Raw genomic sequence first — 14,050 nt, 5'->3', positions numbered from 1 at the left:
TACTTACTGGTTAGTTTTCTAGTTCTTTTCCGCCACTGTGAGTCAACGCTCTTTCTGTATAAATATTTAAATACCTTAGCTGCCCACCTGTTATCGTCCAATTTCCTCAGGCGTTCTTCATATAGTATTTTACTCTTAGCTTCCCGTGCTTCGAACGATGCCCAGTCCATATCCCCTTGTACTGCCTCGTTTGTGGTTTTGCCGTGGGCACCTAGGGCTAATCTTCCAACCGCTCTCTGATTTACGTCTAATCTCGACTGAACTTCTGCCCTTAAGCACAGAACCGCATTGCCGAAAGTAAGTCCCGGCACCATTATTCCTTTCCAAATACCTCTTAGTACTTCATATTTGTTGTACCCCCATAATGCCCTATGTTTCATTATCCCGGCGTCTCTTCGTCCTTTTGCCCTAAGAGTCTGTTCGTGCTTTTCCGTGTATATCTGCCCTTCGTTTAGCCATATCCCGAGGTATTTGTATGCGGCCACTTTGGGTATTTCGTGGCCTTGTATTGTAAGCACCTGGTCAGTTGTATCGTTAAAAAATATCACACCTGATTTAGTTGCGCTAAAACTGAATCCTAGAGCGTCTCCTTCGTCTCCACAGCAATTAACCAAAGTTTGTAAATCTTCCTGGCTATCTGCTAACAGTACAATATCGTCCGCATACATTAAACCCGGGAGTGGCTGCTCAACTACATTTTCGCCTGATCTGTACGACAGATTATAACCTAGAATACTTTCTTCTAGCCTTCTTTCCATATTTATCACGTAAAGCATGAACAGCAGCGGTGATAGAGGACAACCTTGCCTTAATCCTTTGTGCACCCCCACAGTTGTGGTACTTTTTTTCCCTTCCCATGTAATTTCAACTTCATTATCTCGGTAGATTTCCTGTTTATACTGCATATGCAGCGCCTCTAGTGGGAAGAGCACGGCGCGCCGTGCCAAGCGGCCGCCGTTACCCGACGAGCCGAGTTGGTAGCCCGTCTTTCGCTCCTGGTATGACGTCACTCTGTGACGTCACTATGTATGGTATGACGTCAGGGGTCATTCTAAATGTCAAACGTGTAAAGTGGCCGCCGCTACGCGAAAGGTCGTTCTTGGTAGTAGTATTGCTTTCGCAATAAAATTAACGGTGCACCTAAGTCTCCTTACGTGCGGAAATACGAAAGCATTTTGAGTTCCGTTACCGCCTCTGTTACTTAAGAGTATAATTAATCATTTATGTTAATTAATAAATCAGTCAGTTAATTAAGCCGGTTACTTAACTCAAACTTAATCTATCATTATTAGTTTAGCTTAACCATCGATTACTATTTGCTATATTAATAATTGGTTACTTAATAAATTGGTTAGTTTCACTACTTCACCATGGAAAATTTTTACTTCACCATGGAAAGACCCATGTCTAACGATAAGGCTGCAAGTACTGGCCTCATGACGCCGCATGATTTGATGGCACCAGTCGCCACTAGTAAGGACCAAATTTCATGCCTACATATCAATGCTCAATCAGCTCGAAACAAAGGTTTGGTTGGTTAATGGGGTTTAACGTCCCAAAGCGACTCAGACTATGAGAGACGCCATAGTGAAGGGCTCCGGAAATTTCGACCACCTGGGGTTCTTTAACGTGCACTGACATCGCACAGTACACGGGCCTCTAGAATTTCTCCTCCAAAGAAATTCTGCCGCCGCGGCCGGGATCGAACCCGCGTCTTTTGGGTCAGCAGCCGAGCACCATAACCACTGAGCCACCGCGGCGGCCGGGCTCGAAACAAAGAAGACACGATCGCAACGTTGCTTGATAGTTTTACCTTCAGTTTCGATGTCATAGTGGTCACCGAAACATGGTACCGCAATGAATGGGAAGTGTTAAAGCTACCTGGCTATATGTCGTTCTTTTTAAACCGCTGTAATAAAAAAGGTGCCGGCATTATGCTACTAATCAAAAACACATTTGACTGTGACGTGGTTGCCTCTCTGTCAAAAATTACAGACGAATATGAAGTTCTGGCAATACAAAGCACATTTGGTATTTTTTCTACTGTATACAGGCCACCTGGAGGAGACATGGAAGCGTTTCTTTTGTTTCTTGACGCACATTTGGATTGGATTAATGACCATAACTACAATTTTATACTTGGTAGAGATCTAAACATAGATTTCTTGACTCATTCTGGGCATCGGGATCAGCTTCAAAACTTATTAACTGTTCATGCATGCACAAATGTTATTACGACTCCAACTCGCATTCAGTCGAACACGTCAACGCTGCTTGACGTTTTGATTACGCACTCTAAGAACACACTGCTTTGCTCTGGCACTTTAGATGTACATGTGAGTGATCACTTGCCAATATGTGTAGTGCTTAATGGGCGTCCACTCGAGTTAAAAGAATCAGAGGCTCGTGTAACTACATTTAGAGATATAAACAATAGATCGATGAACCTCTTTTCTACTTGTCTATCTGAAATCGGTTGGCAGGAAGTGTTCTGTTCCACAGGTGCTGACGAGGCATACGAACATCTCGTCGAAAAAAAGCGTCCTACAGCAGCTGTTTTCCGTACGTGACGAAAACGCGACCGCGATCAGCGCGCAAGCCTTGGGTTACGTTTGAATGCCTCAGCGCAATTCGCGAAAAAAAACTCCCTGTTTGCGCGCTTCTTAAAGACCAGAAATATTGAAGACTTTAAATCATTCAGGAAACAAAGAAATAGAACGAACAAGTTTCTGCGTAGAAGTAAGCAACGTTATTTCGAAAACCTGCTGAACAACGACATATCCAAGCGATCTGACCTTATCTGGAGGCGACTGAATTCTGTTTTAAATCGCCATTCAGCCCACAGTGATTGTCCTGTCAAGTTGGCTATCAATGAAGAAATCCTTACTGGTCACGAACTAGCTGAAGCATTTAATAGGTTTTTTGCCTCTGTGGCGTGCAGCAAGCATGACCCGAATTGTACACGATATTTGAAAAACGGAATGCGAGAAAGTGCATTTTTGTTCCCGGTTACTGTGCCTGAAGTCAAAGAAGTGTTCTTGTCTCTGAAATCCAGTAGGTGTGTTGATGTTGACGACTTGCAGGTTCATCCAATTAAGCATGCCATTGATACCTTAGAGCCTTTGTTGGTACATGTTGTTAACTTAATCTTTTCGACAGGGCATTTCCCGTCCCGCCTACAAATGGCGAGAGTGTCGGTTATTTATAAAGGAGGCGACAAAAACAATATGACCAACTACAGGCCGATATCGATCCTACCGGTCCTTTCTAAGGGAATTGAAAAATTGATGCATGATAGAATTAACCGTTTTCTGGCAAAACACAACTTGCTAACACCCTTGCAGTTTGGATTTACTAAACACCGTTCAACCGAGGCAGCATTACTAAAACAAAAAGAAATTATCCTGGACTCTTTTGAACATGAATATTACGTGCTAGGAATATTTGTGAATTTCTCGAAGGCTTTTGACCGAATTAATCATACTACTCTCACAACTAAGTTAGAACACTACGGATTTCGCGGCACATTCTTGAAACTTTTGCATAGTTACTTAAATAATCGACAGCAGCTAGTACAGATACACGGGTACACATCTAATTTTTCTGGTCTCGAGAGTGGCGTCCAACAAGGCAGTATTCTCGGGCCATAGCTATTCAATATATATGTAAATGACATGGTAAACATTAACGACGACACTAAATTTATCATATATGCCACCAGTTTGTTCTTTCCAGGGCCTAGTTTCAATGCGATCGAATCTAAAGCCAATGATGTACTTAGGCTGTTAGCGGACTGGAGCATGGTAAACTCATTACTTCTAAACGTCTCTAAAACGAAGGCAGTCTTATTCCGCCCCAAAAACAAGCCGATGAACGCAAGCTTCATTCTTAGCCTAGCTGGATCTAACATAGAAGTGGTGCCCGTTGTAAAAAGTCCCGGTGTTCTTTTCCAAGAGAACATGACGTGGGACGATCACGTTCAAACGACCTGCTCTAAATTATCTCGTAGTGTTGTTATGTTATCGCGCCTGCGATTTCTTTTGCCACCAAACATAAAATTATTGCTTTATCATAGCCTCTTTTTTCAACTTTAAGATATTGTTACCTAGTCTGGGGCACCACAACTGCTACTAACCTTGCTAAAATACACAGGTTGCAAAAGAAAGCTGTGCGCATAATTTCAAATGCTGCTTATGATGCCCACACCAAGCCCATTTTTCAAAGCTTGAACCTAATCTCATTACCAAATCTTTATAATTCAGTGCTTGCATCACGCTATCAGACCTCGATGAAAAATAATGATTTTTATCTCAAGGAACTTGCAGAAATGAAATTACGGCACGCTGCTTATAACACACGGAGCACAGAACAATGGCAGTTACCATATACACGAACCAATTACGGTCGCCAGATGCTGCGCTACACCTTACCAAGTGTATTAAATGCTGCCCATATCGCTCACTCGTAATCAATGTGCTCTGCAACTTCTGTGATTTTTATTTCTATAGGTATTTTTTGCAGTTTTTCAAATTTCCTAGCTATGCCTTGCCTTGTAACTAAATAAATTGGTAAATTGGTTTTTGAGGAAAGGAAATGGTGCGGTATCTGTCTCACATATCTCGGCGGACACCTGAACCGCGCCGTAAGAGAAGGGAGGAAGGTGGGAGTGAAAGAAGAAAGAGAGAAAGAGGTGCCGTAGTGGAGGTCTCCGGACTAATTTCGACCACCTGGGGATCTTTAACGTGCACTGACAGTCTTTTTCGCCTTTCTTGTATCTTGTATTCTTGCATTGTATTTTTGTATTGTATTTGTGTATCTTGCATTCTTGTATTTTTCGCCTTTCTTGTATCTTTGCTACTTGACCTGTAATTCCTGCCTTGATGTGTCTTTTTTTTCTTTTTTGTTGTACATGAAATAAGAATGCACTTGCCTTTCTTTTCTTATCATGTCGGTTTCTGCGTCGCTCCGCCATCTGCAACGGGGTGCAGGCCCTGTCAAGCCTTTTTCAGGCTTTTTGCTTGCCCCCCCCTCAACATCACACCTGTCTAGCGGACGTTTGATGTTGAAAATAAATTTGACTTTGACTTTGACTTATTAATCAGTATCATCGCTATTTTGTTTTTTTTAAATTCTAGCGGTAATTAGCAGTACTTCACCTAGTTAGTGAATTACTCGTGGTACTCAGCGAAATTAATTGCCTCATTATTTTATTTAGTTATTTATTGGGTCATTTAAGCTTTCCATTAATCGTTATTAATCATTACAAATCATAATTGCACTTTTACTGAATGATCGACAGTTCATGAGGGCACGCTCTGTCCACAGCGCGTGGTGACACGCCCTGCCCGTGCCACTCATGAGGCAAGAAATGCTTTGGCATTAAAACATGATCCCTCCCTTTGAAATAATTGCAGTGGTTATTGTGACGCAATCATGCGTCGTGCAGCGTTCCAGTAGGTGTCATACGAGTTTTTCATGGAGAAATTCGAGGCCCGTGTACTGTGCGATGTCAGTGCACGTTAAAGAACCCCAGGTGGTCGAAATTTCCGGAGCCCTCCACTACGGCGTCTCTCATAGCCTTAGTCGCTTTGGGACGATAAACCCCATAAACCAACTAAACCAACCTTTTCATGCGGTTTCATAAGATCGCCAAGAGCTAACGGGCGCGTTGCAACGAGCAACGCCGCTTACAGCTTCGAGGTGAACGCGAGTCTGACGATCCCGAAGTGTTAGCAAAGCGACGACGGAGATTGGGGACCGCGAGAACGAGAGAACGCAGTCGACGTGCGAACAAAACGCCGGAGGAACGCCAATGCCGCTTGAACGCATATGCCGAAGCCATGGGGGACGCCAGCGCTAACGAAACAAAGCCGCGGTGGCTCAGTGGCTATGGTGCTCGGCTGCTGACCCGAAAGACGCGGGTTCGATCCCGGCCGCGGCGGCTGGAATTTCTTTGGAGGAGAAATTCTAGAGGCCCGTGTACTGTGCGATGTCAGTGCACGTTAAAGAACCCCAGGTGGTCGAAATTTCCGGAGCCCTTCACTACGGCGTCTCTCATAGCCTCAGTCGCTTTGGGACGTTAAACCCCATAAACCAAACCAACCAACCAAAAAAAATTACGAGGAACTTTAGCGGCTAAAGTGGCGAAAGACGAAAGCCTGAGTGCTGCATTCTGCTACGCGACTGTTCACTTCCCATTCTGTTGGTGCATTAATTAACTGCCAATTAATGACGCTTAATATTTGCCTTTAGGAGTGGAACGCGAGACAGCGTGTTGTAGCGCTGCCAGGGGGTCCACGGAACGCCGCCTCCCGTTCGGCGCGATGCGTTGCCCTTTGAACGCAACGCTTTTCAATGAAAGGAAATGGCGCTGTAATTCTCTGTCATCTCGATGGACACCTGAAAGGCACCGTAAAGGAAGAGAGGAAGTGGAGTGAAAGAAGAAAGAGGGGCCGTAATGAAGAAAATGAAAATTGTATTTGAGGAGAGGAAATTACGCAGTAACTGTCACATATCTCGGTGGACACCAGTCGAAAATTGTATTTGAAGAAAGGTAATTGCGCAGTAACTGTCCACAGGAAAGGGAATTGTGCAGTAACTGTTTCACATATTTCGGTGGACACTCGTCAAAATTCGCGCGCAGTGACGTCCCGACCATTTCGGGCAATCTGAAACGCGGACAAATTTGCTAACACATCTTGGCAACGACGGTATGAGCCATTAAAGGCTTTCGCCTTAATATGGCCCATGTGACAGCCGACAGAAGAGCCATAGGTGCAGCCGACAATTGTGGGACGTCACAAGCACACCAAGAATAATGCTAGCACACTTGAGGCTGCTCTTACAGGGCATCTCGTCCTGGCTGCTTTTTTTCCTTACTCGTCTCGTCAGTCAGTGTGCCATGATAGACGATGTGTTTTACTAGCTACAGAAAAGCAGCGTTTCCCAAGCTCCATGCACAAGTTTCTCTCGGAGGTCGCTTACCGAAAGCGTCCGTCTCTGCCACTTTCACGGAGTGCGGAGACCTGGAAGGAGTACACGTCGTCCAGCCACGGCTTCCTCGTCGACTGGTACAAAGCTACCTCCTCGGCAATGGAAGGCGTCGGTCCGTACTGTTGCAGCAGCCGATCTCCTCCTTTCGCTGCGTGCGACTGGAAATCAGCGTCGGCTGCGCTTGCGTTCGATGCAAGATGATGATGATGATGTCCTCAGGCTTAATGGCACATACCCACGGCGGGGGATTGGTCAGAGTGCATAGCGCATACAAACGCACACATGTACAAGGAATAGAGGATAAATTGGTCAATTGGTTTTGAGGAAAGGAAATGTAGTTGTTGTTGTTGTTGCGACTGAGAGAAGGATGAAAAGGAAATTGCACGGGCCTGCCTAGTGGCTCGAGCCGAGCCACCACCGCTACCACGTGCATATAGAGGAGAGTTAAAATATGAAAGGAAAGAGAAAAAGAAAAGAACAGACGGCGTCACAGCAACAACCGCGTCCGCCGAAGCGAACGCTGGCTGAAAAACCAGATAAACGGCCGTAACCGTGATTCGCCACCGCCTCCTAATAAAATGGCGCAGTATCCGTCTCACATATCTCGGCGGACACCTGAACCACGCCGTAAGGGAAGGGAGGAAGGTAGGAATGAAAATTGGAGGGGTCTTAGCTTTGGTTAAGCCTGGTAGGTTACGAAAGCAAAAGCGCAGCGCCTCCAACTGAAGGAACGCAGTGCGCCGCGTCTACAGGTCACGCGTGGCTACCAGCCGCAGCTGTGCGACGACTGAAAGCGGCTTGGAACGCATTGCGCCGCGTCTGCATGTCACGCGTGGCTACCGGCCGCCGCTGCGCGACGACTGAAAGCGTCTTGGAACGCAGTGCGCCGCATCTACATGTCACACGTGATTACCGGCCGCCGCTGCGCGACGACTGAAAGCGTCTTGGAACGCAGTGCGCCGCGTCTACACGTCACGCGTGGCTACCGGCCGCCGCTGCGCGACGACTCAATGCGTCTTCGGTAATTTTTTTGTATTTTGTTTTTGATGTTGTTGCGACTGAGAGAAAGAAAACATAATCTACAGCTGGTATGACGTCACAGCGGCAGTAGCGCCGCAGGTGCGCAGCGCGGCAAACACACACCGTAACTGCAACCGGGCTCTCTGAAGGCGAGAGTTGGTCGCCCATAATGGATGGATGGATGGAAAAAATCTCTGCGCCTCCCGTAACCGAGAGTAGAGTAAGCATGAAATGTTTACGGGCCTAATGTCATCTCTGTGGACACCCGAACCGCACCGTACAGGAAGGGAGGAACGCCACCACCCGTTCAGCGCGATGCCTTGCCATTTGAACGCAAGGTTTTTTGAGGAAAGGAAATGGCGCAGTAATTCTCTGCCATCTCGGTGGACACCCGAACCGCACCGTAAAGGAAGGGAGGAACGCCACCACCCGTTCGGCGCGATGCCTTGCCCTTTGAACGCAGCGCTTCTCCCCCGGATCACGTATGACAACGAAGTGTAACGTGGCATTTATGTGCTTCTTGCACGCGTTATTAGAAATCGGAAATTATAATTCCGTGCATTATCAAACCCACAGCTCCACTGATATCTTGAAAAACATTGAGAAGGCACTGGCAGCAGTTATTTTTTGTCTCATTTGGAGACCAACCGGCGCTTGCATGCCGGTCGCGTAGGAGGGCTTAGAGAGTCTCGTTAAATCTCGTTAAGTCTCGTACGGTGCCCGGATGTTGTCGTTTCAGAGCCCGGATGAGTGGATTTCAGTGCCCGGATCACTGGAATTCAGTGCCCGGATGAGTGGATTTCAGTGCCCGGATGAGTGGATTTCAGTGCCCGGATCATGGCTCTCGGTCTCGGCGTGACGTCACCACACTGCCGACAACGGGAGCTAAAAGCATTTCATGCTTAAAACTTTATTGTCAATAAATTGGTGTTCTTGACCCTTACGGGTCACTGGGCGCCGTGGTCGATCCTTGGTCCAGGATGCCGCACTTGACTGCTGCCATCGTGGCTCGGCGCACAAGGAATCGTTGCCCATAATCTACAGCTGGTATGACGCCACAGCGGCGGTAGCGACACAGGTGCGCGGCGTGGCGTAACTGCAGCCGGGCTATCTGAAGGAGCGAGTTGGTCGCCCATATTCACTCCGCTAAAGGTCAAACGTAACTGCGGCCAAGTCACGCGAAGGCTTGAAAGTGCGAGTGGTATTGCTTTCGCAATAAAAGAAGAAAGAGAGAAAGAGGTGCCGTAGTGGAGGTCGCCGGAATAATTTCGACCACCTGGGGATCTTTAACTTGCACTGACATCGCACAGCACACGGGCGCCTCTTGCGTTTAGCTTCCATCGAAACGCGGCCGCCGCGGTCGGGTTCGAACCCGGGTACTCCGGCTCGGTAGACGAACGCCTTACCGCTGAGCCACCGCGGCGGGTCGTTGATAATTTTGGGACGTAGAGCTAGAATTTGTACAAAACAAAAAATACAGAAAAGTGTTGTGTTGTGATGGGTTTTATGGCACATAGGCACAGAAAAGGAAACGTAGTGAATTCACATTCTAGCAGAGGAATCTACCAGACGAAATTATATAATCGTGAATATAATCGCACACTGGTTTCAGGGCATAAAGCTTCGAACGCTCGTTGCGTGAGCCCGCTATTCTTCACGTCTTTGTTTTCTCTTTCTATCCTTGCTGGTGGTGGTGGTGAAAACTATGTATTTAAAGTGGAAAGAAATGTGAGGGCGGAGACAGTGGTAGTGGCCTTTAAAATTCTGGGACAGGTTAATGCACCTTACGAGGGGAATGCGATAGCAGTGTGGTAAATTTGGTAAATTGGTTTTTGAGGAAAGGAAATGGCACAGTATCTCTCTCGCATATCTCGGTGGACACCTGAACCGCACCGCAACGGGAAGGGAGGAAGGTGGGAGTGAAAGAAGAGAGTGTGGACTGGATCAGTTCCGCACTAACGGAAGTTTATGAAAACGACATTCAATGCACAGCGCGAGAGTGTGGCAGTTAAACACGTTGCATGGCAGGTTGCGGCCATAGGATTGGATGGATGGATGGAAACAACTTTGTTACACACACAAAAAAAAATCTTCCAGGGTGGTCCCCTACTGGTCCAGGAGTCCACGGGCTTGTGCTTCACGTAAAGCCCGATCCACTATCCACTTCTGGCCGGTGGGCTGAGCGGTCCGTAAAGCAGCCTCCCAGGAAGAATGATTGGGATTGGGGATGGGGGGTACTGCCTTAGGGGAAGGACATTCCCAAAGGTAGTGGAAAAGTGTGGATTTGGGCACGCCACAGGTGTTACAATCAGGAGGAAAGGTGGGGTGAAAGCATGAGAGACGGTGGGGTGAAATAAAGCAGCCTGTCTGTAATTGCCGCCATGTGGCGCTGGATAAGGGCGACAAGGTACTGTGGGGTGGTGGCAGTGTCATGCGGCTGAATTTGTAAAATGTGGTGATTTGGTGATATTTAGAGAGGACCGATGGGGCTTCTTGCGCAGGGTTGGGTGCCTGATCCTCCGGGGTCCGGAAGGAGAGTTCTCGGGCCAGCGCATGAACGCGCTCATTACCGGGGATCGAGGCATGCCCAGGGACTCACGACAGAGTAACCGTTCGGTCGAGAGAGGTGGCCGTGGTAAGAATACGGTGTGTTGACGGAGTCGCCACGCCCTTTAGGTAGTGGCGGTACGCGGCCTGTGAATCTGTGTTAATTTCGGTTATGTTTTTGTCAATGATGGAGTGGGCCAGAGCAAGTGCGATGGCGGCTCCTTCCGCCTCTACAGGCGAATTAGTTCGGATAGTGGCGGCGGCCCCCACTGTGCCGTCTTCATAGGCTGCGACTGCCGTGAAATATCCTGGTTTAGAATTTTGTGCCGCGTCGACATAAAGGATATCGGAGCGGTTGCTGTATGTTTTGGTGTAATAGCTCGCTCGTGCCTGCCGCCTACCGTGATGGAGACTAGCACTCATATTGCACGGTAGGGGCTTCTGATATATGTGATCCTGCGAGAGCAGAGAAATCATGTAAGGTGTAGGACTTGTTGGGGTGGGAATTGGTGGATTGAGACGTAGATGTCGCAGTAGGCATTGTCCTGTTTCCGTACGACTCAGGCGGACTAATTGGTTGGTGCGTTGAGCCTCTATTAATTCGATCACTGTATTGTGGGTACCAGTGGCCAGGAGACGTTTCGTGCCAACCGTCCGTGGAAGACGTAAGGCAGAGGTGACAGCCGTGCGTATTAGGATGTCTGCCTGTTGTCTTTGCCGCTGAGTGAGTATGTGGTATGGAAGGTGGTATGTAATGCGGCTAATGATTAGTGCATTTGTCATATTGAGGGCCTCGCGTTCAGAGAGCCCATGATTGCGTGCTGCCACCCGCCTGATAAGTGCAGCGACCTGTTTGGTCTGTCTCTGCAAGAGCTGAAGGGTGGCGGTTGCATCGAGTGTGTTGTTAATTAGAAGGCCGAGAATCTTCACCTGTGGCACAATGGGCACTGGATTCCCGTACATGTGCAGTTCAATCGGGGGGTCACTGGGGAGGGGTTCCAGCTGCAAGAGTTCCGATTTATTTGGAGAGCAACGGAGGCCTGTGTTTGCTAAATGAGTGGTGGTGATGTCTATGGCAGATTGCAGGATATCCTGGGCTGTTCCAAGGGATCCTCCCGTTGTCCAGAGGGTTATATCATCTGCGCATATGGCTGTGTGGAGCCCTGGGACAGCAGCAAGGGCCTTTGCCAGTGGCGCTAGAGAAATGTTAAAGAGTAAAGGTGATAGAACCGCCCCCTGTGGGGTTCCCCTGTTAGGCAGGGGAAAGGCTGGGAGGCAATATCCCCAAGGTGGAGGTCTGCCATGCGCCCCTGAAGGAAGGCCCGAATATATTGCCATATGCGGGTGCCACACCCCGTGGTGGCTAATGTCGTGAGGATATTATGGTCATGGCTTATTGTGTCGAAAGCCTTATGGATAGCCAGGGCCAGTATGGCTCGCGTAGAGGCTGTACGGCGCTCAGTGCAAAAGAGGGACACTTTAAGCGCGAGAAGTACGTCTTGCGCCGAGATGATTGGGTGGAAGCCGAATTGAACGTTTGAGAGAAAGCCTGTTGTTTCTAGGAACGGTTGCAGGCGATTGAGAATGACATGCTCGAAGAGCCTGCCGACACAGCTCGTTAAGGAGATGGGGCGCAAATTTTTAAGAGTGAGGGCTTTGCCCGGTTTGGGTATAAATCGCATGCTGGCATGGGTCCAGGCTGATCGGAGCGTCCCAGCTTGCCAATGGTTATTAAAGAGCTCCGTGAGTTCCTGGAGGGAGACATCGTTCAGATTGAGTAGTGCCTTGTACGTTATGCCATCCGGCCCCGGCACCGTACAGCGGCGAATACTAAAGAGTGCTCGGCGGACTTCGTTTAAGGTGATGTCGGCATCAAGTTCTGGGTTAGGTGGAGGTAGATTGGGTGGATCTGCCGACTGAAGAGATGTGGGTATATAAGTGTGCCGTAGGTGGCCAATTACGTCGGTGCCCTTTTGTAGCTCTACTTGTATCAGACGTTGTGTGTTTACTTCTGTCTGAGATTTAGTGGTGTTTGGATCCAAGAGAGCGCGTAGGAGGGACCACGTGCGTTTAGTGCTTAATGCACCCTTGAGGTCGTTACAAAAGGTTGCCCAGTTGGCGCGGGTTAGCTTGTTCGCGTATTCTTCTGCCTCGCGAGTGAGAGCGGCTATGCGGAGTCTCAATTTACGATTGTGTCGCTGGTGACGCCAGCGCTTGAGAAGTCCCTGTCGGGCCTCCCATAGATGAGCCAGATGCGGATCAACCTGCGGTGCCTTAGGGGTATTTTGAATGCTTTTGCTGTTCGCCTGGATGGCCTTCACCAGACGGTCTGTCCAGTCAGTGACAGTACGGGGTTCTGTAGAATCAGTTGCCAAATATGAGCGCAATTTATCCCAGTCAGTGAGAAGCTGCGAACGAGGGTTGAAAATCTTGGAATCATAAGATATAATAGTGGATACTCGAAAGTGGTCACTTCCAAGGATATCCTGGAGCACCGTGTGAGATTTAACGATTATGTTCGGTGTGGCCCATGCGAGATCGGGTGTGGTGTCGCGGGTGACGCTTGTGCCAATGCGAGTGGGTACGGTGGGGTTTGTGATGAGGCTAAGGTTGTAATCAGCCATTGCGGTAGAAATCAGGTTACCTTTCGGGGTATCCGAGTTGTGTCCCCAGTGCGTGTGCCGTCCATTAAAATCACCCACCACAAGAAGGTTTGAGGAACGGAAGGAGCCCAGGATACCCGGAATAACTCTGCCTTTATCTTTAGGATTGCTGTATATGTTAATAATAGTGAGGCCATATGTGTGTTCTGGTGAGCTGAGCTCTATCGCGGTATATTGAGTGCCCTTGTTGTCGGGCGTTTGTCGGTGTGCGGTCTAGTACCGGCATGGATGCGAGTGTCAGGATTGCCGTACGTGGTGTAAGGGCTGCCGTGTGATAGCCGCGGATATGAATGGTATTTGTTTCCGTCTCTTGCAGAGCGATGACATGGGGGGGATTAGAGGAGTTTGCTATATATGCGGCTAGTTGTGCTTGTTTTCGGCGTATGCTGCGACAGTTCCATTGCCATATAATTGTTTCTGCTGGTGTATTGCACTGGTGTCGCCGCCGACGTTTTCGCGTGTTATTGTTCTGCGCCATGTTGCTGGTCTGTAGAGAGTGGATGAGGACAGGCAGCGGGTTCAACTGCGCGCTGCTTGCGAGGCAATTCCTGATGCGGTACAAGTTCGAAAAGATTGTTGATGCCGGCTTCATGTTTTTCCAAGCGTGTGTTAATCGTAGCTTCTATCCTGTCAGCCATGGACTGTATCGACTGTGTCTGGGCTAGTATGAGCTGTTGCTGCATCGCTCCGAGTTGTTCAGCAACTATAGTATTTATTATGGTAGTGATTTCTGAGCGAAATTCAGCGGAACGTATGTACTGTTTGACCGCCTCTTGAGGTGTAATAGGGGAGTCAGGGTTTCGAAAAGAGGTAGGAGTGGAGGCTGC

General features: G+C 48.3%; 1 protein-coding gene across 4 annotated transcripts in view; it reads right to left on the bottom strand.

Annotated features, from left to right (window-relative positions):
- The window catches only part of LOC149346029 (uncharacterized), a 30,043-nt gene extending 22,446 nt beyond the window's left edge, over positions 1-7,597 (bottom strand). The window contains exons 1-2 of one of the 4 annotated variants that reach the window (XM_089586315.1): positions 6,985-7,297; positions 4,931-4,972 (exon numbers count right to left, since the gene is read on the bottom strand). Coding sequence is in view for 1 of the 4 variants with exons in the window: in XM_089586316.1 (XP_089442442.1) it covers positions 4,931-4,947 (17 nt within the window). In the remaining 3 variants the exon portion in view is untranslated. Of the gene's footprint in view, positions 1-4,930; positions 4,973-6,984 lie in introns of all 4 variants that reach the window. The other 3 variants (XM_089586316.1, XR_016292355.1, XM_089586314.1) reach the window with 3 other exon arrangements.
- Positions 7,598-14,050: the final 6,453 nt, after the last annotated feature.

This window comes from Amblyomma mixtum, chromosome 4, assembly GCF_055824585.1.
Source record: "Amblyomma mixtum isolate Tamu chromosome 4, ASM5582458v1, whole genome shotgun sequence".
NCBI classification, from domain to species: domain Eukaryota; kingdom Metazoa; phylum Arthropoda; class Arachnida; order Ixodida; family Ixodidae; genus Amblyomma; species Amblyomma mixtum.
This window is presented reverse-complemented; position numbering and strand designations above follow the sequence as displayed.